At 42.3% G+C, this 24408-nt stretch overlaps 1 protein-coding gene across 1 annotated transcript in view; it reads left to right on the top strand.

Moving 5' to 3' along the window:
• acss3 (acyl-CoA synthetase short chain family member 3) overlaps positions 1-24408 on the top strand; it is a 43172-nt gene that overhangs the window by 5657 nt on the left and 13107 nt on the right. The window contains exons 5-9 of the mRNA XM_065951056.1: positions 2253-2393; positions 3058-3138; positions 3467-3562; positions 5276-5427; positions 14824-14927. Coding sequence (XP_065807128.1) covers positions 2253-2393; positions 3058-3138; positions 3467-3562; positions 5276-5427; positions 14824-14927 — 574 coding nt within the window. The remainder of the gene's footprint in view (positions 1-2252; positions 2394-3057; positions 3139-3466; positions 3563-5275; positions 5428-14823; positions 14928-24408) is intronic.

Genomic DNA, 24408 nt, shown 5'->3' with positions numbered 1-24408 from the left:
AAGTTGACCACTGTGTGCATTGTTTTTTATTAAGCCTTTGCTGCGTCCTCCCAGAGGGCCCCCCCCCCCATCCGGTTTTGGAGTCACTGTCTTACTTTTTTTTATGCAGCAGCATGGATTAAAAGTCTTTATAATGTAAATGTATGTAAATGTGAACCTGCTGCTTATTTGACAGTATGTTAATGTATCTGAAATATGCCAGCCGTGTGTAAACCTGTGAAGTCAGAGTATAGCTGCTGTTGACTCTCCCTTAGGCTCATGTTGAGAGAATTGGACCAATAAGATCATTTAATTCGTTTTAACTCGATCAGCTACAACGCTCTGTTGGCTAAATATGGCAAATGTGCAAGGAGAAGTAAGCTGGAAAGCACAAATCCCAACAGCAGATGAAAGAATACAATAATGCACGTGTAGTTTTAAAATAGGTGAGGGATTGAAAAGCATCGGGCTCGGTGTTTAAACTGGCTTAGCTGTGTGGACGGCACAAAAACTTGCATGACATGCCGACAGAAAGCTTCACCTTAACAGAGACATGAAAGAAAAGCACAGAGTGTGAAGCCAGGGAAAGAGAAATGACTCTCGGTTCAGCTTCTGAAGTCATTTTCTGGGAGTCTGTATCTCAGTTTGAGATTGTTCAGTTACACCATGTGCCTCTATCTGACTCAGGCGTCTTCTTAAATTAACATAAAGCAATCTATTTCATCTGGTTTGGGTACTCTTGTGTTATCGGCCCGAATCACGGACTGAAGAGATCGCCAATTTAGCGAGATACTCGGTGGGCTATCAGGGAAATAGTTTTCACAGGAAATTTCGCTGCAAACTCGTCCCACTTAAAATCATGTGAAGCACCACTTTGAAGCTGGTAGCGGCTGCCTAATCAATTTACTGCATTGAGTAAGCAAAAGGGGGCTGTGACTCTGTGAACATGGGCTTCTCACATGAAAAGGCTCGTTCAATCAGCCGCAGTTTTCTCCGGCTTGGCTCTGAATAAAAAAAGCTGGAGTTTACATCAGCTGTCTGTCCTCTGCCTGGAGAAGAATCTGTGTGACAGTGAATGATGTCTCCGTCTTGTTGAGTACCAAAGAAAGAAATAACCCCCGACTTTTTCCTCAGCCTGAGTCGAATTATACCTCAATGGTAATACAGTATCAAAGAGATTCAGAGAAGTTACAAAAGAGGGAGATGTGAGGGCTGTTGATCTCAGACCAGAGAACAAGAAACTGGAAAGACAGAGGAACTATTTTTTCTTAAGCAGCATTATATAACTAAGTCAAATAAGCTTTTTTTTTTGACCCCTTCCATATTGACATTTGGATTCAGACACACAATGCATACATCTATATACTGTAAGTGACATGTAGCAAAATAGTTGCAAACAAAAACTTTTCAAAAACTGCAAATATGCGATACCAAAGTCTTTTGCATGAATTATTCAATTACTACGCTCTGCCAATGAAAGGCGTCTGATCCAACCTTGACAACAGGGTCCTAAGACGCTGACTAGACTCTTCTCCTCTGTCGCCCCCCCTGGTGGTGGAATGAACTTCCAAACTCCATTGGATCTGCAGAGTCCCTCTGCACCTTTAAGGAAAAGCTAAAGACCCAGCTCTTTCATGAATACCTACTAACTTAATGATGATGGTCTCCATATTATTGATGATGATGATGGTTTTTGTTTGATAAAGACGACTTATAAGATGGTTTCTATACTGATTAGAGCTCTCAAGAACTGCCCTCAATGTTGTGCTTTGCCTCGGGTCACTTCCTGTCAGCACCTGTGTGTCCAATCAGACTCAAAGCTGATCGTTTGCTCTTACTGACATTGTTCCCTTTTTTTCTAGATCCTTGCTTGTGTTGTTCTTACTCTCTGATGTACGTCGCTTTGGATAAAAGCGTCTGCTAAGTGAATTGTAGAATTAATCCAAGGCTGAGGCTTTCAGAATAACTTCAGAATCTTTTTTTTTTTTTTAAAGCTGACTTTTGAGATTGTGTTTACTCTCCCCGTCAACCCCCTAATAGGAAAAACCTTTGCTGGTAAAGCAACGCAGTACATTAAGTAAGCACAGCAGAATGAGGCCAGAGCACCACCAGCATCTTCTGTTTATCTTTAGAAGTTACAGTTACGGCTCAAACTGCAGCAGATGTATCTGATGTTGGACTTTTTCTCCGACTAGGAATTGAAACAATCAAACAATTCCCTTTTTATAGCTGTTTTATTGCGCTAAGAATACGATTGTTTCTTTGTCTTTTAGGAGAGAGTATCGTTGAGTCCAGATTTGAGCCTGGACTGGGATGAAGAAATGGCCACAGCTCAGCCTCACGACTGTGTCCCCGTTCCCTCCAACCACCCTCTCTACGTCCTCTACACATCTGGCACAACAGGAACACCAAAGGTACCGACACTACGATCATCAATTCCCCCGACTCGAAGACATGTACGTCATGTAAACACTCACAAAGAGTCAGCTCTGTTTGTCTGAACGCCTTCAGTCACAGCTCCCGTGTGACTCGTCTCTGTGCAAAACAAACCGGGCCAAAATCTAAACATCATCGCTGTGACATAAATAAGACTGAGCACTTCAACAGCAGGAGCGGCGGCTCATGCAGGAAGAGTTGCCTGCAGGCAGCCTTCCAATGTTGAAAAAAAAAAAAAAAAAATCCAGTATTTTCAAAAAGCATCATCTTTGGCCAACGAAGTATAAAAAAACATCAACCTTCTGGCTGCTTGCTGAGCTTAATAGAGCGGTTATTGCCTACTTTTCTCTTTCTTATTGACCGTGTCATTTGAAGTTATTGATGTGCTGAGACCTTAACTCTGATTGCAGACAAGAGGACTCAAGGACACTTTGCTTGAACATTTCTTTACAACAGCGCTAAAGACAAGAAGCAGGAACTTGACACCACTTCTCAGAAGCAATCATATGTAAACATTTCAAACTCCCCCACCCCCCACCCCCCTCCCCCGCTACAGAGTGACTGTGTTTGAGACCGATATTAAACCCCCTGGCCGTACCTGTCACCTGTCTGATGTTTTTCTCTCCTTATCTCGTCCCCCAGGGCGTCGTGCGAGACACTGCGGGCTACGCTGTGATGCTGAAATGGACCATGTCAAATATTTATGGACTCAGTCCTGGAGATGTAAGGCAATAAAGCGGCGTCTTCTTCAGTCAGAGCTGCGCTTTAGAACAAAGAGCATACAGAGAGCGCAGAGAGACAGATTGTTCTGTACTTGAAAAAGACGATCTGAGCACCATATAATATTCATGGTAACTGAGCAGTCGTAGGGTGTGTGTTTTTCTTTTCTTTATTCACATTCATCTTTTCTTTTTTTTTTTTTTACAACATAAGCTTCTGGATTAACATTTAGAGTGCCTTCAGTTGAATGTAAAGACAGTGTTGATCGAGTTTTCTCAACTTTCAGTGCACTGTGTTTGCCTTCCATGAGTGTCTTTTGAACCTGTTGCAGGTGTGGTGGGCTGCGTCAGACCTCGGCTGGGTCGTCGGCCATTCTTACATCTGCTACGGCCCTCTGCTCCACGGCAACAGCACCATCCTCTATGAGGTACGTCGACTAGGTAGACGTCTTTAAACCCTGAATCACTTCTGCACCATGTTGTTGATCAATCAATCAATCATTATATCTCCAGGCGATTTATAAAAGAGCTGCTAAAAGACTTTACTCATTGTTTAGAAAAATGGGATAGGTGGAGATGTAATAAGATGCAGGAAGGATTTCTCCTTTGCAGTCCTCGCGTTCCTGATCCACACTTCCTTGCCGCTGAGGTGGAGGTCCGGAGCAGGCCGTCCATGAATGAGGACGGCGGTGGTTGTGGGGACGACTGAGTCCAATGCTGGTGGCTGGGCATCAGGGATGTCGGGTGGTAGTAGTGCCCCGTTAACTCACCAACTCTTGTTGGTTGTTTTTCACCAACACACCAAGACAGATTCCTTGTATGTGTAAATATACTTGGCAATGAAATCCGATTCAGATTCTGATTCTGATTCTGATCACGATCACCTCGCTGAAGGTTGAGGTGATCTCCGTCTACTTTGAGCGCCTGGCTTCTGCTGCTCCTTAAATCTTATCAGAAAAGAAACATAAGCCACCAGACTTAACGCTGACATTCATCTCAACAGACTGCTCGGGCTTCTGCGTTTCTTGCGTCATCAACTACGCTACATGCAGTGCAAAATGTGGTCAAAACATGAAACATGAAGGTGTCAGTAGGCAGGCAGTGATCTGGCAGCGAGGGATTGTTTGCGCTATCATGTTTAACTAATACGATGAGGAAAAATCTCTGCACACCTGAATGTGTGACAGGTTCAAGGAGAGCCTCCCCCACACTGTCTCTCTTTATGCTGCCAAATGTAATGCTCAAACAATGTCTGGGTCGAACCAAACTTTTGTAATTATTATACCTCATGGGTGATATTCAAACAGGTATCAATATTGGATTGGAATCAAGTCAAAGTTTGGTATCATCTGGTTTTGTGACAACCCTAACTTTCTCTTTTCAAGGTGCCAATCACGGAGCGTCAACAGAGAATCACTGCTCACCTTACCTCGTGTGTGTTACAGTGTTTTCCTCCCGTTAAGTGCCACACATTACATTAGCCCGCTGATTTCTTTATAAGCATTACTGCTGGGGAAATAAATGATTCTGCCTTCCTTTTGGCTCCACACACACACACACACACACTCGCGACGTGTCGACAGGCGACTCTAGTTCAAGCAGCCCGTCTGTCTTCAGGCACGATGCTGCCAACCTTTTTTGTGTCTCTCTTTTGGTCAATTTGAAAACACAAATATTTACTCGGAGCAAAACTGACAGCCAGGACTCACTTCTGATGTTAACCATTATTCATTCATCTGCAGTTGTGTGCTCACTGTTGGGACGGTCTCGTTGAATCCCAGAAACACGATTGGAATCGCCGTTGGACGCAAACGCCTGCGGGCATTCTTCTGTCTATATCTGTTTTCTTCTAGACAAATACTCCTCTTATAGTGCAACTGTGTTTACTAATCCGGGGATTTCTCGGCCCCCCCCCCCCATCCATCCGTCTTGGAGGCAGCCTTCCAGTGTGCCTCCAAACAGCTGCTCCATGAATATTAATGCTTTCTAGTGAACAGTAAATATGTACTGTGGAACAATGTTGAATTATTGCTGTGAAGCTATTTGCTTGGTTGACAGTCACTCTTATGATTTATATGTTTTCACCCGTGCTACACGTTTTTTTTTTTTTTTTTTACTAACCAGCTGTTGCCTGTTTTCAGGGTAAGCCTGTTGGGACCCCGGACGCTGGGGCCTTCTTCCGTGTCATGTCTGAGAACGGCGCCTCCTCCATGTTTACAGCACCCACTGCCATCCGAGCCATCCGCCAGCAGGACCCCCACGCTGCCATCGGGAAAAAATACCCCCTCTCCAGGTACACTATGTTGCACAACAAATAGCTGAAAACAGGTCGAGGAAACTGTTTTTGACACGTCTTTTGTTAGGTGGGGGTTATTTCTGTGTGAGATGGACAATTATGAAATCGTGAAACAGACTGTGGATCATCTTAGATTTATTCAGCCATGGTCAGACAACACAGAAACACAACACACATGGCTGACAAAGTGCAGACCATCGCTGACCCATGCTGACCAAGATCTCACAGTCATTGACAATCATTGGCAAAATGGCAAAATGGCAAAGTCTTCATCACACAGTGTTGCTTATATTCTGCTAGAAGGTACAGCCCACAAATTCCTTTCCATTTGGGTGCATCACTATAAAACAATAAAGATGACATGACACTGATTTGTATACGTATCAGATGTAGACTCTCTGTCTAGCAAACAGTTGCTGACAACATATAGTTGGCTCCTATCCATTTATAGATCTGCTACTACTTAGGTGCTTCACCCATATAAGGTTACAGCTTCACAGACCCAAAAGTAGAATTACTGTGAGATGGTTGACACAATTTAAAGACATGTCCACAAAATTATCAAGATGAATGAATCCATGAAAATACGTACTAACATCTTTCTTCTAAATGAAGCACAAGAGGCAAGCATGAATACCTCTATGTTGCATTATGTCGAGCAGTCCTTAAATGACCCCTTCATTGACAGATAAGTTAATGGAAACAATTTTGGTAATGGACGTCTGGTGATGAATCTTTAAAAGCAAAAAACATCAAACATTTATCAGCTACAGCATTCACTCATTAAGATGGGCAGCTTTTAGGTGATTGCAATCTGCAAAAATAAAAGCAACACAAATTTAGAAATATGAGCTATGCAAACTCGGTTGCCCCTTTTTCAACATTTCCCTTAATTGTGTACGTTCTTCATGATTTGTTGCCCTCAAAATAATACTGAACTTTATCCTTAATTAAGATTGAAGATGTCGAATACTAAAGAAGAAGTTCAGTAACAAAGATGGATGACAAGAAGAATATGTTTAAGCATAACTTTGTGCATGATTTGAACTTTTCTTGAAAGATGGCGTAATCTTTTTTAATGCATCAAATCTGGCATTTTGTGAGCCATATCACTAAGATGATTTTTTTAAAATCTGCAGGCCATTAGGCTGATGCATGCTTCTGCTCTGACAGATGACTATTGTACAATTCTCTTATAACCAATAGCAGGTGTCACTTACATTATGGTTCAAGCCCTTCAATGCAGTTTGTTTGTTTGCCTTTAAATCCTGAGGAGTGATTTGTTAAAGCACATCATAACTGAAAGCTTCCTGTCCAGCCTGTCCAGCCTCACTTTAGTGTCAGACCATCTGTTGATGCTCAGCCCTCGGTCACCTCCACTGCTCTCTGTCTGCACCCCCCGCTCGACCTGCATGGCTGTTAATCAGGATTTATAACAAACACCAGCAGGTCACTGTAGCCCACCTGTATGAAATCATACCACATGACCTTGTTGTCCTGCTGCAGTCTCACCTTCCAGGAAAAGGTCGTCCCTATAGCTCAGAGTTTAAAAAAACCCATTTCTTATGGTATCCCTTTGGCCCGGAGAGTCAAATACCTGCTGAGATTATCACGGTTATTAATTATTTGGTGCAGAGCAGCGAGACCTCAGAGGTTGTGATGTCAATTCACTGCTTTCACTCTCTTCTGCAGTCTGAAAATGCCTCTAAGCACACAATCATAAAGCAATTCTCGGCGAGGATGATCTTTGGCCCCTGTGAATCATTCAGACACTCTGGCACTGTGCGCTGAATCTGCCCGATGTTTGGTGGTTAGCGGCGCTGAATGCATAGCCCCCTTTTTAAAATGCTGCTGTGTGTGTTTGGTTCAATATGTTGGAGTGGAATAAAGGCGGCAATTTCTCCTCATAAGTCTTGACCCTGACACAATCAGTCATTTAAGTGACATGCTGTTTCTGTGCAAGCGTTCTTGTTCTTAATGCGTCTTTTCCCCTTGGAAGGAGGAGGAGGAGGAGGAGGAGGAGGAGGCAGGTTGGTGAACGATTGCTGCATTTCAACATGACACAGTGGAAGCAATACAAAGGAAGCAATGAAGCATGGATTCATTTTAGCAGAGGGTGGTTTTAATGCCTGCTCGTACCCCCTCACTTGTTTTTATTTACAGCTAGCAAAATAGCTTTGACTTGAATAGAACCAGGAATCTTTCACTTTCAGTGTCTCATGTTCACATGTGGATTCATTCATTTACAAGCTGTAAGGTAAGTCAGTTGCAAGGTCGAGTCAAAGGCGGCATAACCAGGTTTTGAAAACCTTGGTGGCAGGAATTGAAAGTGGACGAAGGCAAGTCCCGGTGCGAACCTAAAATATGGAAGTTCGTCCGGTTGCTGGAGAGGTGCAAGGCCACTTCCCTAGTGCTTCCTATGTGCCTTTAGCAAGGCATTGAACCCCTAACAGCTCCAGATAAGATGTACGTTTGTCCTCGGGGGGGGGGGGGGGGGGTTGCAAACCAAAGTTCCTCACAGCAGCTTTTAGGTAGTTTTTTGGTGTATTTGAACTCTTGATTACATTTGAGTCACCAGGCTTAAATAATAAATAAAAAAAAGAAAAATACATTATAGAGTATCTACACCATGCATTTAGCCAGTTCTTCAAACTCATGGATGGTTATGTCAATACAAACATCGTTGGTTTTAATTAAAAGTGTGTTGATGGTAGGAGTAAAACCTTTCAGAAAACTCTGTTAGCTTTATTATCGAATATAATTTCATGCTACAGAGGCCTCAAATGCACCATCTGCAGTTTATTGACACTGTGAGACTTTAACTGGCTGGGCTGTAATAGCCATGGACCCTTATCAATGTGCTCTGGCCATATTACTTGTCAGGCTGGATGTGAAAACTACTGCATTGAGAGTCTGGCGGCGGGCCTGTCAGACGCTGTGATGGCTGCAGTGCTCTGCATAAATGTAGCATGACAAAGAGGGCAGACACTCTGTCAGGAGTGTTTTTTGAAAGGAGGGATGACTAAGTCAATGCTGAGATCCCCCCCCCCCCCCATAAACAAGTGACAGGGTGCATGACTCCAGTTGAGAGTGCCTTTTTTTGATGCACAGTAAAAGCTGGAGCCGTTCAAGGTGCTGATGTTTGCAGCTTTTTGTCTTCCTCATAATCAACTCCAGAGTAAATGTCAGGGCAGCCTGCCTGTCCAATGTAGCGCATGCATTTCCTTTAAAAGATATTGCATTGCCTTTAAAATGAGAGGACAGGTGTATGAATAAACGTCGGGGTGTGTGCATGTCGTTGTGTTAAAAAGAAATAGTTGGAGGGAATGGTGTGAGGTTGAGAAAGGTAAAACACATTTTATGCAGAAGGATTTCGTTCTACATCATTGCAGATTTGAAGTACATATCAATACATTTCATCTCCTACTATTTTAAAACTTTATCCTAAATTTCCTTCTGTTACTATTACAGCTCTTATTCCCTTTTGTTGTTTGTTTCTTTATTCATATTTTCATCTGAAGTTACTGATTTTATTTCCTTTAACTTCTCTTATGGCTCTCCAATCTTTTTCTATTTTATTATTATTACTAATATCATGATCATTTGTTTGCGTGTCTCTATTGCTCTCACTTCTCTCATTGCTTTTGCCTTTTAATTGCTGTTTTCTGTTTTTTATTGGCTGGTAGCTCTTTTAGTTCCTCTCTCTGGTCCTCTTGGTCTCAGCTCATGTTGTTGAGTTCTTATGATGGGTCTTATCTCGGGTCTTGTTGTGTTTGGGTTAAATATTTTTTTGGGGGGGTATCTTAATGTGTCTGGTCTGTTTGCTGTTGTGTTGTGTTTTGTTTTTCTGATTTCTATATTCTCGCTGTTGTTTGTGATCTACTGTGTTTGCTCCTCTGTGTTTGGTTTCTTTTGCTCTGTTCTTGTTCTCTTGTTTTTGTGCTTCACGCTTGTTTCTATGCTGTACGTTAAAGCTCTTTATGAACCTGTGTTTTTAGAAGGTGCTAGATAAATAATGTTATTATTATTATTATTATTATTATTTATTCATGCTGGACCATGTGCCGATAAAGATAAAGATAAAGATAAACTTTCTTGATCCCCCGTGGGGGAAATTTGTGCATTACAGCAGCTCCAGAAAACAGGGGACGGGAATATAATTATTAAAAATAAAAATAGAAGTTAAAATCAAATCAAACATATTTACATCAGTTAAATAAAAACTGAAATTACACAGTAACTAAGGGATTTACAGTGTGTAGCATGAGGTGGTGATGTTGTTAAACAGTCTGATTAAACAGTCTGACAGCAGATGGGATGAACGACCTGCGGTAGCGCTCTGTCTTGCAGGGTGGGTGTCTGAGTCTGCTGCTGAAGGAGCTGCTCAGGGGCCCCACAGTGTCATGCAGGGGGTGAGAGGGGTTGTCCATGGTGGATGTCAGCTTCACTAACATCCTCCTCTCACCCACCTCCTCTACAGAGTCCAGACGACAGTCCAAGACAGAACTGGGAGATGTTTTCAACTCAAGCAAGAAATTACATGCAACCTATGAGCTTTGACTTTTCCCTGAAGTCTCCAGTTTGCTTTAAAGATCTTCCATCCAAACTCCAGTAAAAAAAACAAAAAAAAAAAAAACATTTTAACATTTGTTCGCATCTCTGGTCTCGCAGGCAAACCGAACAGATTCTGAATGTTCTACTTTTAACAAATCTGCAATATGATGTATTTTTAAAAATGTGTTTACTGCAGTTATATGAAAGCAAAAATGTGTTTATTTTGTGTTCACACTGCTGTAGTGAACCAGCCACATTTGTGAGAACTGCTAGTCACCAGTAACAGATGGACAGGTGCGCCGCAGCAGAAACAGAACACCAGTAAAAACCCTGGCGGCAAGCTGAGCGTGACCTAGCTGACAGGTCATCAAAGATGGCACTGGTAGAAGTCGAGTAAATGGAAGAAGCGGTAAAATGAATCCAAACTCTGAACCGGTGTAATTAACTGAGCCGTGTGCACCTTCAGTTGATTCTCTGAGCCCGCACATGACCGGGTTTTGGTTTTCAGACGTATCTGGAAAGGCAACTGTCTGGACAGTTGAAGAATGAGCCTTTGTTTGGGTCTTAAAACAGACTCACACACACACAGAAGGTCATTGTGTGCATTAAGTCGTCCGAGCTTCACAGAGCAGTTTTTTGGAATAAATGGTCAGTCTGTCTGGAATATATCACTGCCACCATCATCTTCAGCTTTATTTTCTTTGGCTTCTCACTTTAACTTTGCACACCGACCTCCCAGAATACGCTTTACACAGACTAGCAATTTGTTGAGTGAAACAAATGTAACAAAAGGCCATCACATGGATAACCTTTAACAAGAATGCGCTGTTTCCTGATTTATTGGCATCCTCCAAGGTCTCACTGTAGAGATTAGTGTGGCCCTTATCTGTACAAACTGTAAAGTAAAGCTGTTACTGGCTAACATGTGACGGATTCTTTGCCACTTCTCTCTCAGAGCTTTTCAAAGCATTGCGTCAGTAAAGTTCAGAGTACATTTTCTCTGATCGTGCCTCACATTTAAAAAAACGATTCCAGAGGTCTATGTCTGTCCTCATTCGTCATACCCCTTTGAAGAAGGTTATCATGGAACAGATGAGAGTAAATGTTATTTATATGGCCCCTTTACAGCAACAAAATCAAACATAAACGTGTAATAAAAACAGCAACAGATGAGTAGTTCATGGACCAACAGGATCTTTTTTTTCCTCAGAATAAAACTTGTTTACACTCTTTTTCTTACTCCCTCCCTCCCTGCTCAGTCCTTGAGTTTGGGCTGCAGCCAACCCCCCCCCCCCCCCCCCCCCCGCCTCCTCTTTGTGGTCACAGCGTCTATGTGAATCCTCCCGACTTCAACTTTCATTGAACTCTGTAGAAAACTCAGCAAACCGCCGTGAATGTGACCTGCCTTTGGGTGACTAGCAGCAGTGTAGCAGAAGTGGTAAGTGGTTAAACGAGAACATAAGGGTCAGTGCGTGAGTAGCCAGTAAATCAGTTATTCATTCTGCATGTTATTTAGCGCCGTTCCTGCAGGGCACAATCAATCTGACAGCTGAATGATGGTACATTGTTAATCCCGAAGGCTTCATTATGGCGCCTGATGTACTTCTTTCATATTTGATACAGCCAAGGCATTTATCCAAAGCTTTTTATCCTTAAATCCTCCATAATGAGTTCAATAACCTTGATCTACACAAATTCAAGGGTGGAGATGTATTGCAATCAAAGTAGTGCTGATAGCTTCCTTTTTCAAAAGGCTCAGTGAATGTAAAAAAAAAAAAAAAAGAAGATTTTATCAGATTCAAAGCTTGTCTGCAGGAACGTGATGCTAAAACATTCCCCGGCATTTCAAAGGAGACATTTTTTTTTTAAATTGAACCGACTGAAGGATGGGAAAGTCATGGCCGTACCTGAGTGGAATTTTTCAATTTGGCCGTCAAGACAAGGCTTCAAGTATTTCTTCTATTTAGGTTCAGTGCCACATTATTCTGCTTTTATGTAAACCTGCATGTTTTAACTATTAGATATGCGTTTGTGTGTTTTTCAGAGCTGCAAGATGCTCACGATCCGTCAGAGGCATCATGCCCATTCAAACAAGTTTTTAAATTATCCGACATGACTTTTTTAGTATTGATAGATAATATTTCAAGTATGCGAGAGATCTGATTCAAAAAAGAAAGTTATGAAAAACTAAGCAATTCGGATGTGAGGAATTTTGCATGATTCAACTGAGGTTGACTGATGGAGAAATAATACCGCCTTTGCTTATATATGTTTCAAAATGGCATAATTCTTTCAATTTTTCTACGAAGGTCCCCTTGACCCAACTCTTATTTAGTCCCACCAAACGTTTGGCTTGCATGACTTCCCCGTATACCAGCATGATACGGGACCAGGATAAAGATAATATCATGATACAACGATTCTGCCATCATTGATTAATTGTAAGACAGTATGATTATGCACCATGATATCTGATTAACTGAAGAATACAAAATGTTCCTACAAAGGTCATACGCTGGATTAAAAACATGTATTCAACAATTTGGAGTCCACATCATGCTTAATCTCTTAACGTCATGTTACCTAGCTGCCCCACATTATCCTACTGTCATGTCAGGAGTGCCACCCTTAGGAGTCATGAGGAGATGAAACGATGAAATCTGTGTGTGTCATGTGTGAAAATTGAAATATCAATATTTGGATCCGGCATTTTCAGTCAAGTATCACACGACTCACACTGACATTACATTTCTGTGTTTATATTTTTGCCAACCCTAGTTAAACCTGTGAAGGGGGAAAAATAGCGTTAAGCTGCCGCTCCTGAATTTCTTTGTGTGAAATTGTTGTGCTTAATATGAAAAAAAAAAAACGAGTCGATCCTGGATGCAGACTGATGATTTGAATAGTCTACTTTAGGTGCTTGGACACTCCTTATAGTGAAAAACAACGGCAGACTGTATTAAATTATTCTCTACTTACTTCGATGATTTGATTTTTTTTGGCGGTCTAGCCCATGTTAAGCAATCACTGTGTTGCAGAAAACCAGAGAAACCTACACTGGATTATATTTCTGAGAGCGAAGAACAATCGAGTTAGAGAGCAGTGCTTGAAAAAGAGAATGAAATATTACCCAGAGAGGAAAGGAGCAGGAGAAAGAAAAGATGCGATTCAGTGGAGAGAGAGAGAGAGAGAGAGAGAGAGAGTGACATGATAAAAAATCTTCTCCCTGTTACAGAAGACAGAATGAGACTTCAAGTTTGATTGGAGTTGGAAGGTCATTTCGCCACGGTGGAGAGTCGAGGCTCACGAGTGATGACCAGCAGTCATTTGCGGGGAACATGTAGCGATGGGACTATCAGCTGTGGCTGCTCTGTGGCCTGGACTCACAGACCTCTTCACGGCCTCTGCAGTCAGAAACCAGCAGTGTTGTGAATTAGAAATGAGCAGCCGTGGGGGTAGCCATCAGAGGGAGTTTGGGAGAAAATGATGTGGGAGAAATCAGGGAGGGCTGAAGATGGAAACAGCAAAGTTTTGGGTCACTTGTAGGGCATGGAAACCAGCGAGGAGCAGATTCCAAGACGTAAAGAAAGCTTAAACAGGGAGGGTCTTGTAAAGGAGGGCCTAACTTTGACCAATTCCGATGTCAAAGACACATAAAAGGACAATAAAGAGTCTCATCTTGTATTGTATGTTTCTGCATCGTATTGTATCATCATTTGTCCAAACAGAATTCGGGTTCACTCCAAAGTAGTCCATTTGGAGAGTAAAAGAGGTTAAACCCCTAACCCTAACACCTAATTCCATAACCAATCCTTTTTGCATTTTCAGTTTCCTGTAAACTCCACAACGACCAGCACAACATAGTATAAAAGATATCACTCATCCGTTACTTAGACATCTTCTAGTTTCAGAGGCAGCCCCCGAAATGTTGCCATAGGAGGATAAACCGTCATCAGCTGACTGAGAAGTGGAATCAAAAGTAATGGTTCCCTGGCAAAAACAAAACACTTTTTTTTCTGTGTGTTTTCTTCCATCACTTTCATAAAAAAAAAAAAAAAGAGGCTAAGAGTTGAATTCTTAGAAACTCCAGTGGTGATGTCCCTCCACACAAATGAGCATTCACCTCTGCCGTCCTGATACGTGTGACTGTGGGGTGGCAGGACGCGACGATCGCTTAGTCAGCAAAGATGGCAAAAACGATCTGCTTGACGTTGTCAGAGGCGATTTTAAAGAATGCGCGAGTCACGGCTAAGATCACAGGGAGGATGAAGTGGAGGAGAAAGCCGTGCGTAGCCCCAAAAAAAAAATCCAACATTTTCCTTGGAAGACGCATTGCATGAGCTCAAAGTCACTTTCAAGAGTGTGAAGAGAAGTTCTGAGCCGTAGTTTAAAGTAGAAAACCCTATGACCCAGTTTTCACAACAGAGGAGTTTGACTTAGCAAAACACTGAAAACATCAGTTCTTTGGAAAAAAAAAAAAAAAACACATCTTGAAAATAATGTTTTAAATTGCATATTTTTGCCCTTATTTTGTATTGTGCTTTCTGTTGTTAAATAAAGGAATGCACAAATGTACAGAGGCTATTGTCCTCCAAGCGGGCGGCATATCCGACCTGTGGATCCTTTCCAGATTTTCATTCCCACTCTCTCCAAAATACATCCTTAAAAAAACAATAATCACCGCTCTCTCTTTTAACCGGGACCTTAATTCTATAACTAATAATTTTCTTCCTTTTTATGTACTATCATGCTCTGGAGTGGCCTCCTTAAATCCTTTGTTGACCATTCCTGTGAGAAAAAAGTTTAAAGTTTTATAAACAGACTCTGTTCTCTTTGCAGGTTGCGCTCATTATTCCTGGCAGGCGAGCGTTGCGATGTGGAGACGCTGGACTGGGCGAAGAGGAGCTTTGGGGTTCCTGTCCTGGATCACTGGTGGCAGACTGGTAGGAAGATTTCCACTTTCTACAGAGAGAAATCCCATAGCGTCTGATAACGAAAGCCATGTTAAATATTGTTTTTTAAACCTTGCTTATGCCCAGCTGAACTCAAAAGATTTTCATGTTGGATACAGAGTGCACCTGTCTTATTTGATTTCACGCAATGCCGCGTCTCCCCTCCAAAGTTACATAACTGACAGGAGGTACCAAAGGGACTCATGTAAACAAAATGCAAACTGACTCCTGAGATATCACCAACAATATGTTCGGTTCTCTCGCTTCTTTGTCTCTTTGTTTTAAAAGCATCATAACAGCTTAACCCAGCGTACAGAGGTAGAAGCTCAGCTGCACAGGATTTCTGGTAGTTGAAGTTAAAAACTGCACAGGAATGCATCCCCCTATCATCCGCTATGTGTGAAGTTGCCTTTTTGCACTTCTGATTATCTCATCTAAGAAGCTTGAAAATCACATTATCCTCAAACTTCAAGGATTAAGCTCTTATGATATGGATACTGGGAAAGCTTTTCAAGGACCTCAAGTGCTTTATTAGCCTGAAGTGTATATGATTTTTATTTTATTTAACTTGATCTTTACGACTCGCTCTCTCGGGCTCTAGCTTATCAGTGTGGGAAGACTATAAAAGTGCTATATTTAGAGCATTAAGTATAACTTGACCTTGTGATGCGGCGTGACTCCACTACTTCCCAAAAGCCTTTTGTCATTATGGAGCACTTTTTTTTATCATCTTTCCTGCTTGATTAATTACTTCTATGTTTAGTACCATACACCGGGGGGGATTCGTCTCTCCACTGGAGTAATTATGACGTTAAAGACCAACGTTTTAATTTCTTACCGAGTTTCTCAGGGATCGTGAAGTGCCATAATTCTCAGCAGCTATTTAAATCTTAATAAGATAGGGATGTGTGGATGAGCAAGCAATTTAAAGCAGTCCCAGTGAGAATGGTTATGGTGCAAAAAAAATAAAATGGAACGGTTCCAATTTGGCCAATTTTTGACATGCAGTGAAGCCACTTAATATCCAGAGTGCAGAGCCACCACAGTTCCCTCACCTCAAAGTCAGACATAATCAGGTGGGGGGGGGGGGAAAAACCCACAGAGAGCCTTTAAACAAGAGGTTTGATTGGCATTGCCTTCCGAAAGAGTTCACTGATGTTTAATTGATTTGCGCCCATGTGGGACGCTGAGTGACTGGCCGAGATAGATGTGAGGACTATGTTTTTTGCTTTGCAACCAGATAAAGGGGGAAAAACAATCACTGGTGCCACTATATACACCTTGTCCATCATTTCTGACAGTGAAATTGCCTCCTATGAAGCATTTTTTAAACCATAGTACATAAGAAACTAATCAACGATAAGCTATTGATTTCTGCTTTAACGTTCTAACAGTAATTTAATGTTAAGCAGCCTTTCCCTTTTACTCTTTAATATTCCTTTTACATAGTCAATATGTCAGTGCTGCTTTGCACCAGTGCTCTTTAAATTAATGTCATCCAGAGGTTGTTCCGTTTTAATTTTTAAAGGCCTGCTGGGTCATACTCCTTAACTTGTTGACACAGTGTTAAATAGTTACCTTGAAGTCATGTAATCACACTTTTCTTCACCGCTCTGCCTTTTCTTTATGGTTGTTATAGGTCGTGATGACAAGATATGTTATCAGGAATTTCAGGGGGCTGTGTTGCTCAAGTCATACCAATAGACTGTATTACAATCAGGAGAGAAGCAAGTAATAGTGCAATTATTTATTTAACATTTGGCACAATGGCGAGTCCTTTGCTTTTGGAGCCATCCTTCAGTGGACACATTGGCATCGCTTTTCCACACTGGAGGTTGCAGCCTGGTGCCGTTAATCCCTCTCTGTTTGGTATCCTCTAGGAGTAGTGAACTATGATTAATATGACAGCAGCCTCTAAAGAGAACAATGGGATGTCACTTTGGTGTGTAATATCCAGCCAGTGCAAGTCGGGGGGGGGATCGATGCCGGACAAGACGACATCTCGGTGTTAAATTCAGAATCAATACTGTTGTTGCACCGCTGGAAAGCCATCGACCTTGAGACGGTACATGCAAAACTCTGATCTGTGTGAAGATAAGCCCGCTCGGCTGATTGTTCTGTCCAAGTTCAGTGGGAGTGTGAGAAACTCAATACTGCTATTTTGCAAAAATACAAACCATCAATTCAGGATCATGAGTTCTTGAGCTCTAACCCTACTACATGCTCATCACATAAATATATATATATATATCAAATTCCAGATGATAAATTAACCCCTCGGAGTCCACTTTTGTACTCATTAATATTTCTGATCAATGTTATCAGGATCAAAGACCAACACTCAAGGTTGTAGATAATAACATCAGGACTAGAGTTCAGCTTTGCTCTTTTTAGTAGTGCGGATACATTCTGAAGTAAAGGGAATTATATCTCTCTGGTACCTTTTGCTTCCCATGTTTTGAAGTTCATCATTTGAACTTATACTGAAAATTCCCACTTTGATTCACCACTTTGTAAACTATTAGAGGTAAACCTTTTTGTTGGAAACATGGCTTTTTGCATTCATCCATCCATCCATCCATCCATCTACTCATCCTTCCATCCATCATCCATCCTTCCATCCTTCCTTTCATCCATGCATCAATCCGTCCACCCATCCACCCATCTATCATCCCTCCATCTTTCCAACTATCCATCCATCCATCCTTCCATTCATCCATCCATCCATCCATCATCCCTCCATCTTTCCAACTATCCATCCATCCTTCCATTCATCAATCCGTTCATCCATCCTTCCATCCATCCATCCTTCCATCCATCCATCATCCCTCCATCTTTCCAACTATCCATCCATCCTTCCATCCATCATCCATCCATCCATCCATCCATCCATCCATCTATCCATCCCTCCATCTTTCCAACTATCCATCCTTCCATCCATCCATCCATCCATCCATCCATCCATCCATCCCTCCATCTTTCCAACTATCCATCCATCCATCCCTCCATCTTTCCAACTATCCATCCATCCATCCCTCCATCCATCCATCATCCATCCATCCATCCATCCATCCATCCATCCCTCCATCTTTCCAACTATCCATCCATCCATCCTTCCATCCATCTTTCCAACTATCCATCCATCCATCCTTCCATCCATCCATCATCCATCCTTCCATCCATCCATCCATCCATCCCTCCATCTTTCCAACTATCCATCCATCCATCATCCATCCATCCATCATCCATCCTTCCATCCATCCATCCATCCATCCCTCCATCCTTCCAACTATCCATCCATCCTTCCATTCATCCTTCCCTCCGTCTATCCAGCCGTCCTTCCATCCGTCCATCCATCCATCCAGCCGTCCTTCCGTCCTTCCATCCATCCATCCCTCCATCTTTCCAACTATCCATCCATCCATCCCTCCATCCATCCATCATCCATCCATCCATCCATCCATCCATCCATCCATCCCTCCATCTTTCCAACTATCCATCCATCCATCCTTCCATCCATCTTTCCAACTATCCATCCATCCATCTTTCCATCCATCCATCATCCATCCTTCCATCCATCCATCCATCCATCCCTCCATCTTTCCAACTATCCATCCATCCATCATCCATCCATCCATCATCCATCCTTCCATCCATCCATCCATCCCTCCATCCTTCCAACTATCCATCCATCCTTCCATTCATCCTTCCCTCCGTCTATCCAGCCGTCCTTCCATCCGTCCATCCATCCATCCAGCCGTCCTTCCATCCATCCATCCATCCATCCATCCATCCGTCCATCCTTCCATCCATCCAGTCTGTCGTTGTGGAAGCAATAAAACTTTTCTTGTATCATAATAACCGATGATTCCTGTCTCTCTGAGGCTCAAACTGTTTCATTTGTGGAGGAGGAACATGCTCAGTCTGATCTGCAGGCCTCCTGACGGACACCCCTCCTGAGTGCTGACATCCCAGCCCCTGAATTGTGACATCAGTTGTGATCTACGCACACTGTGGGTTTGTGCTTTGCTTGGGCGTTCAAAGAGTGAAAATCAATCATTCTCGCAGACCGCAATAATGTCAGTGAATTCCCTTCCCTGTGGTGCTTTTATGCTCAGCTTAAATATCCATACACTGATCTTTAATTATGTAAGGCTTCATGTAAAGCTTCATTGTTTATATGAGGAGGAAGGGGGAGTGTAGGGTTTAGTGTAGGCAGCAATGCATGCAAACACAACATTATGACATCTGCACGCCTTTAGGTGCTGTGTGATTTAGTTGTTTACTCTTTTATATATATAAAACATCCCCGTGCTCTACCTCTGTATCTCTATGTTAGAATGTGTCTGACTGAGGGTGCAGATGGCTGGACTTAAGTACACTGTCACATGCCAGAGATGTTGATTCCTATCTTTCTACTTTAACATAGCGGTGTTTGTTTCACAGCCACGTTTGAATCTCACTTCCTCACAACACGCACACCCCTACACATACACCTGAACAAAATCCCGTCACACTCTGTGGCCGTCCCCGCCTGGTGATTTATTGAGTTTTGGAGAAAAAACCTCTGGCGCCCTCTTGATTTCTGTCTCAATGTGTAAATCCCGTTGGATTCTTCACCCCCTGCTAAACTCAATAACTGGCAGCTGGCGGGCTGCGCTGCAAACCAAATGTGTTCTCCACTTTTTCACGGTAGAGCGGGTCATTCCCGGTCTCACTTGCTCGCTCCTTCTTTCTCTTAGTGAGGCAGTTTGACTTGAAATGTGTCGGTGACAGAGACTCTGCCATGTTCCTCATATATTCATTTATAATTTTTCATTTCTTTCTGAAGTTTCAGAATTAGAAGAGAAACTTTTTTAAGTTGATTCATCCTAAGCTGTCTGAGTTATTGCAACTTCCTTATCCTCAGAGTAAACCATTTATTGGATTTGGTCTTCTCAAGGGAAACGTTGATAATAAAGTATTATTAGTAGTCTGTTGCATTTTTGTGTCTTGCTCCAGGGCACCTGATTCAATTTGCACCGAAACTAATTATTTCAAAAACTAGAATGTATGCCTGTATGTTTTCAGTAATTTACTTCAATATTAGGATCATAAGTGGTGTAGACTGTGCTCACTTCAAGTGTAAAAAAATACCAAGCTGCATTATAATGCTGACCACTCAAACCCCTTGTCAAGATGCTCTGAGAACTTTTAAACAAATATCTTAGGGCCTGATTTATTAAGCTCTAACATAAAGAGTCCTTATATGTGTGTCCATTCCAACAGATTTTACATTTGTTTTGTGTGCACTTTGCTGGTGATCAGCTAAGAAAAGTTGAGTGAATGATAACAGGTGCAAAGATTGTGGAGGCAGTATTTAGATTTCAGAGTTGGGCTGAGTCACGATGTTATGCAGGGAGCGCGCCAGAGCTGTTGAGGGTTTGGTGCCTTGCTCAAGGGGGCACCTCTGCAGCTACCAGACCAACTTCCATATTATATTTCAGCTCCAGGACTTGCACTGGCGACCCTCTGGAATATTTCTGTATTGATATTTTGTCCCACCCCTAATAGACGTATCTTGGCGTTTTATTTGGATCATCGAAGAAACATTTAAAGTCAAGTCGAAACAGGGTATTACGGTTAAACAGTTTAAAACAATGTTTAATTCACAAAGTGATATCAAGTGTCAGTAAAGCATAAAAAGCAGTGTGTATACAATTTCCTTCTGCTTGTACTGAGTTCATGAGTCACCCTGTTGGGAGCGTCTCGGTGCACTGTTCGACCGTCTCTCCGGAGACAGGACATCGATCAAGTAACTTTTAACAACATCGCTCCCTTCACACCCCTCCTGCAGCTGAGAAATATCTTCCTCAATGGCAAACAGTTTAGCATTCAAGGCTCGTTTAGTCGTCACAGAAAGGAGCGACAGAGACCTTGTGCAGAAACAGGTTGTTGTCAAAAACAAAGTTAAGTCTGCGTCTTTTGGCTTCCATAACCTAAAATCAACTCGTTTGTCAACCCGGTGACAGTCTCTCAGTCGCTCGCTCCCTAAATTGGTATTCATCTATAAATATTGATATACCTTCCCTGCCACTTGTTCAGGGCTTTGCTTGATCTAGTCACCTGCAAAACAGAAAGAAATAGAAGCCAATCAATCACCAGTGCAGCCGCTCGTAAATCCTCGGAGCTGCATGCTTGTATTCCTGGAGTGTAATATTGAGAAGACGAAAGCCGTAGTGGAGTGTTAGAAAAGGTGCACCATGAGAATTAATGAGTGGGCTAGGGGAATTGAGTGGCATAATGTTAGTTTCTTTAGGGTTTGGCTTTCAGGAAAACAATGTAGCGTAGAGCTTATAAGGAAAGAAATATAGTCCTCCAAGGGGGACAGCCCAGGTTCATGTCCGACCTGTTGCTCCTTTTTGAATGTCATTCCCAACTCTCTTCTGATTTCCTTCTCTTCACTGTCCTATCAAATAAAGGCAAAAGCCCAAAAATATCATCTAATAACCAGTAATAGGCTGTACAGACACTACCACCAACAAACGGCATCAAATGTAGCCACAGATTTGAAGGCTGATTTGAGGGAAGTTCAGCCATATACTCTGTTTTTAGTCAGCTCTCCTTTTCAAATTGTTTTTGAGTATTTTCTTTGTGATCAATTGTTAAAACTTTGCTGCTGTGGCTTTGACCAGGAATACCTTGAGGAAATGGCAAAGTCCAACTGAAATGACAAACGTTGGAATAAGCCGACGAGCTTCCACAAGGTCATTTTTTTAAATCCGCTGTTTTTCATTGTTGGGAGGAATGTGAAAGAGAAAAAGTCCTTGGAGATGTGTGAGGAGCGGCAGGATTGTGACTCATTCAGCGAGCCAGTGTTTGTCATTGACGGCTGAAAACAAAACAAAAAAAAAACCTGCCGCTTATTATAAATTCCTCTTAAGCTGAAGGTTCCTGCTGGCTGAATTAATAATAAATGAGGAAATATATTTGTCACTTGATTTATGATAAAATAAAACGACTTTTGATCCCTCGCTCTTCCTCGGCTGTCTCTGGCGGACTTTGAAGTGTTTTCTCCCGCTCCTTGGTGTAAAGCTGCTCCATCATCGCTGTAGAATTCTTTATCACACAGTCAGTGGTTTTCCATTCCCGCCTAACAGGAGCATCATCTAATTCATTATCTGTGGTATCATGTCGCTTCATTGGGAGCCGTCGATCCGCCGTGCCAGGTACATAGCAATGAAAAGATTAAGAAGAAAAGAGCTCAGGATTAGTTTTGTATTGTTTTTCCCAATCCAAACCCAGGATGCCTTCCTTACCTTGCAGCCAACTGTGTGTCACTGCTAATGGTAAACAGTCGCTTCACACAAACAGCTAGCGGCAATCCTAACAGAGCTCTCCTTAGAGAAGTACAAGGCCCTGGCTCGGACAAAAAAAAAAAAGAAGAGAGCCAGCTGACACAAAACAGCCGCTAGCCCTAATGATGGCACGGAGAGAAGCAGCATGACGTACACAGGATGAAGCATGCCGTAGTTTTCAATTTTCTGAGTACAACCTTCATAGAAGAAATAAATCTCTCTGTGCTTTACAGATAACAATTGAAATGTACACCAAACCAGACAGAGAGAACATTCAAACAAGGATAGACCATGAACTGCAAAAATACATTGCACAACCATATTGGCAGGAGATCATCTGTAGAATACGTCTCCTTAAGTTATAAGCTTTCAACACATTGCTTGACTTTGTATTTATCTAACATCCATCGTTTGTCGCTTCTTTCATGCAACTCCAAATGTGCTCCTTCTTTCCCTGGAATATTTAATCACACTAACAAGCTCACTGACAGAGCTTTGCCTGCTTCTTTTTTCTTTTTTTTTTTCCCAATTAAGCATGTTGATGAGTTCTCACTCTGCAGCACTTTGCTGGTGCAGGCGGGATTAGTTTTGTGATACAGAGTGGAAATGTTCGCCGTTGCTCATTATTCCCATGCGCGGCGGACTCAATCATTTGTCAGACTCTTTGCTGTCATCCGATACGCCGATTCATCCTGTCCCATCGAGCCTGACGTGACTCCACACGGCTTTCTTTTCACCCGATTTCATCTTCTTCTAACTCTCCCTTTCTTCCCTTCATTGTCATTGCATTGTTGTGGTTGCCTTTGCCTTCTCGTCACATAAAGTAACACCCCCCTGGTCACCCTAACCCCCCTATATAGACGACATCCATGCATAGTCTGCTGCCCCCCCCCCCCCCTTAAGCCACCTGAAGCCACAGACAGCCCGGCTCATATGCATACCGGTGAAAGTCTGCCATTTTGAAGCCTGATAATAATCTCTGCGCTATTTTAAGACCCAAGAGCCACTGGCAGGGGGCGGACGAGGGTGATGATGTCACTGGTGTTGCCTGGCAACAAATGTGTGTTTCTGGTCGGCAGGCTCCCTCACCAGTGAGCGGTGGCGTACAGATACAGAAATGTTTTTTTTTTTTGTGTCTGTCTGTTTATTTCTCTGACTCTCTGAGACAGACAGCAGCTGTGCACCGAGCAAATTATCTTTAAAAAAAGTGACCCCGGACCTCCTCGCAGCACCTGTCTCGTCAAATAAATTGCAGAATAGACTCGTTCTCTCCCCGCTGGCCTTTGCCAAATGCAACGCTGGCAAAGGATTGTTGTTTTTTTGTTTTTTTTATCCCCCCCAGGAATTAATAGTAAGAGATGCAGAAGCTTTGTGGATGACAGTTTAACAGGCTCCATGAAAACTTCATTGTCTCACTGGAGAACAACAGAAGCTGACAGTGATATTACCTCTGCAATAAGTAATTAACTCTGAATGTTCTATTACCTGCAGGATTCATTTTCAGGAGAAGCTCCTTAGTGGTCAGAGTAGTAATGTATTAGTTTTAACCCTTTCAGGTCTGCGTTTGTGATGCTACTTTGAAAGAAGGAAAAAAAGGAAAAGATTCTCAGCGAGCTCATTTTTTATGATTCGTATTTATTGCATTTTATTACTAACAAGAACAATGTGGATAGAGAAGTTTTTAATCATAGTAGAAGTTAGTTGTTTGGCATTTTGATTCATTTCTGTGCCTTCATACAGGGAATAAAGTTCACATTGACATTTTGTTTTGGCGACAAGCTCATGATTCCCTTTTAAAGTCAAATTTGAATCAGGAACAACATGTTGAGCATTTCAGCAGAAATACCCAGAGTGTCTTATTCGCTTGTTAACTTGAATTCCAAAAAGAGCGGCTTCCAACTTTTTCCGCTCACCTTATTCGTATTCTTTCGCTGCTCCTCTCCTCCCTCAGCGTCTCTTTTTTAAGAAAACAAATCAGAATACATTTCTCTTCAATAAACAGTTCCTGCGTCATGTCATCCTCGTGCTGTTTCCAACCTCTGAGAGATGCGTGGGGGGGGGGGGGCGTGGCTTCGGGGGCCTCATGTCATTCAACACCAGGCACACACACGCACACGCACACACACACACACACA

Source organism: Labrus bergylta, chromosome 23 (genome assembly GCF_963930695.1).
Source record: "Labrus bergylta chromosome 23, fLabBer1.1, whole genome shotgun sequence".
Taxonomy (NCBI): domain Eukaryota; kingdom Metazoa; phylum Chordata; class Actinopteri; order Labriformes; family Labridae; genus Labrus; species Labrus bergylta.
Note: the sequence above shows the minus strand (reverse complement) of the source record. Positions and strands in the feature narration are given on the sequence as shown.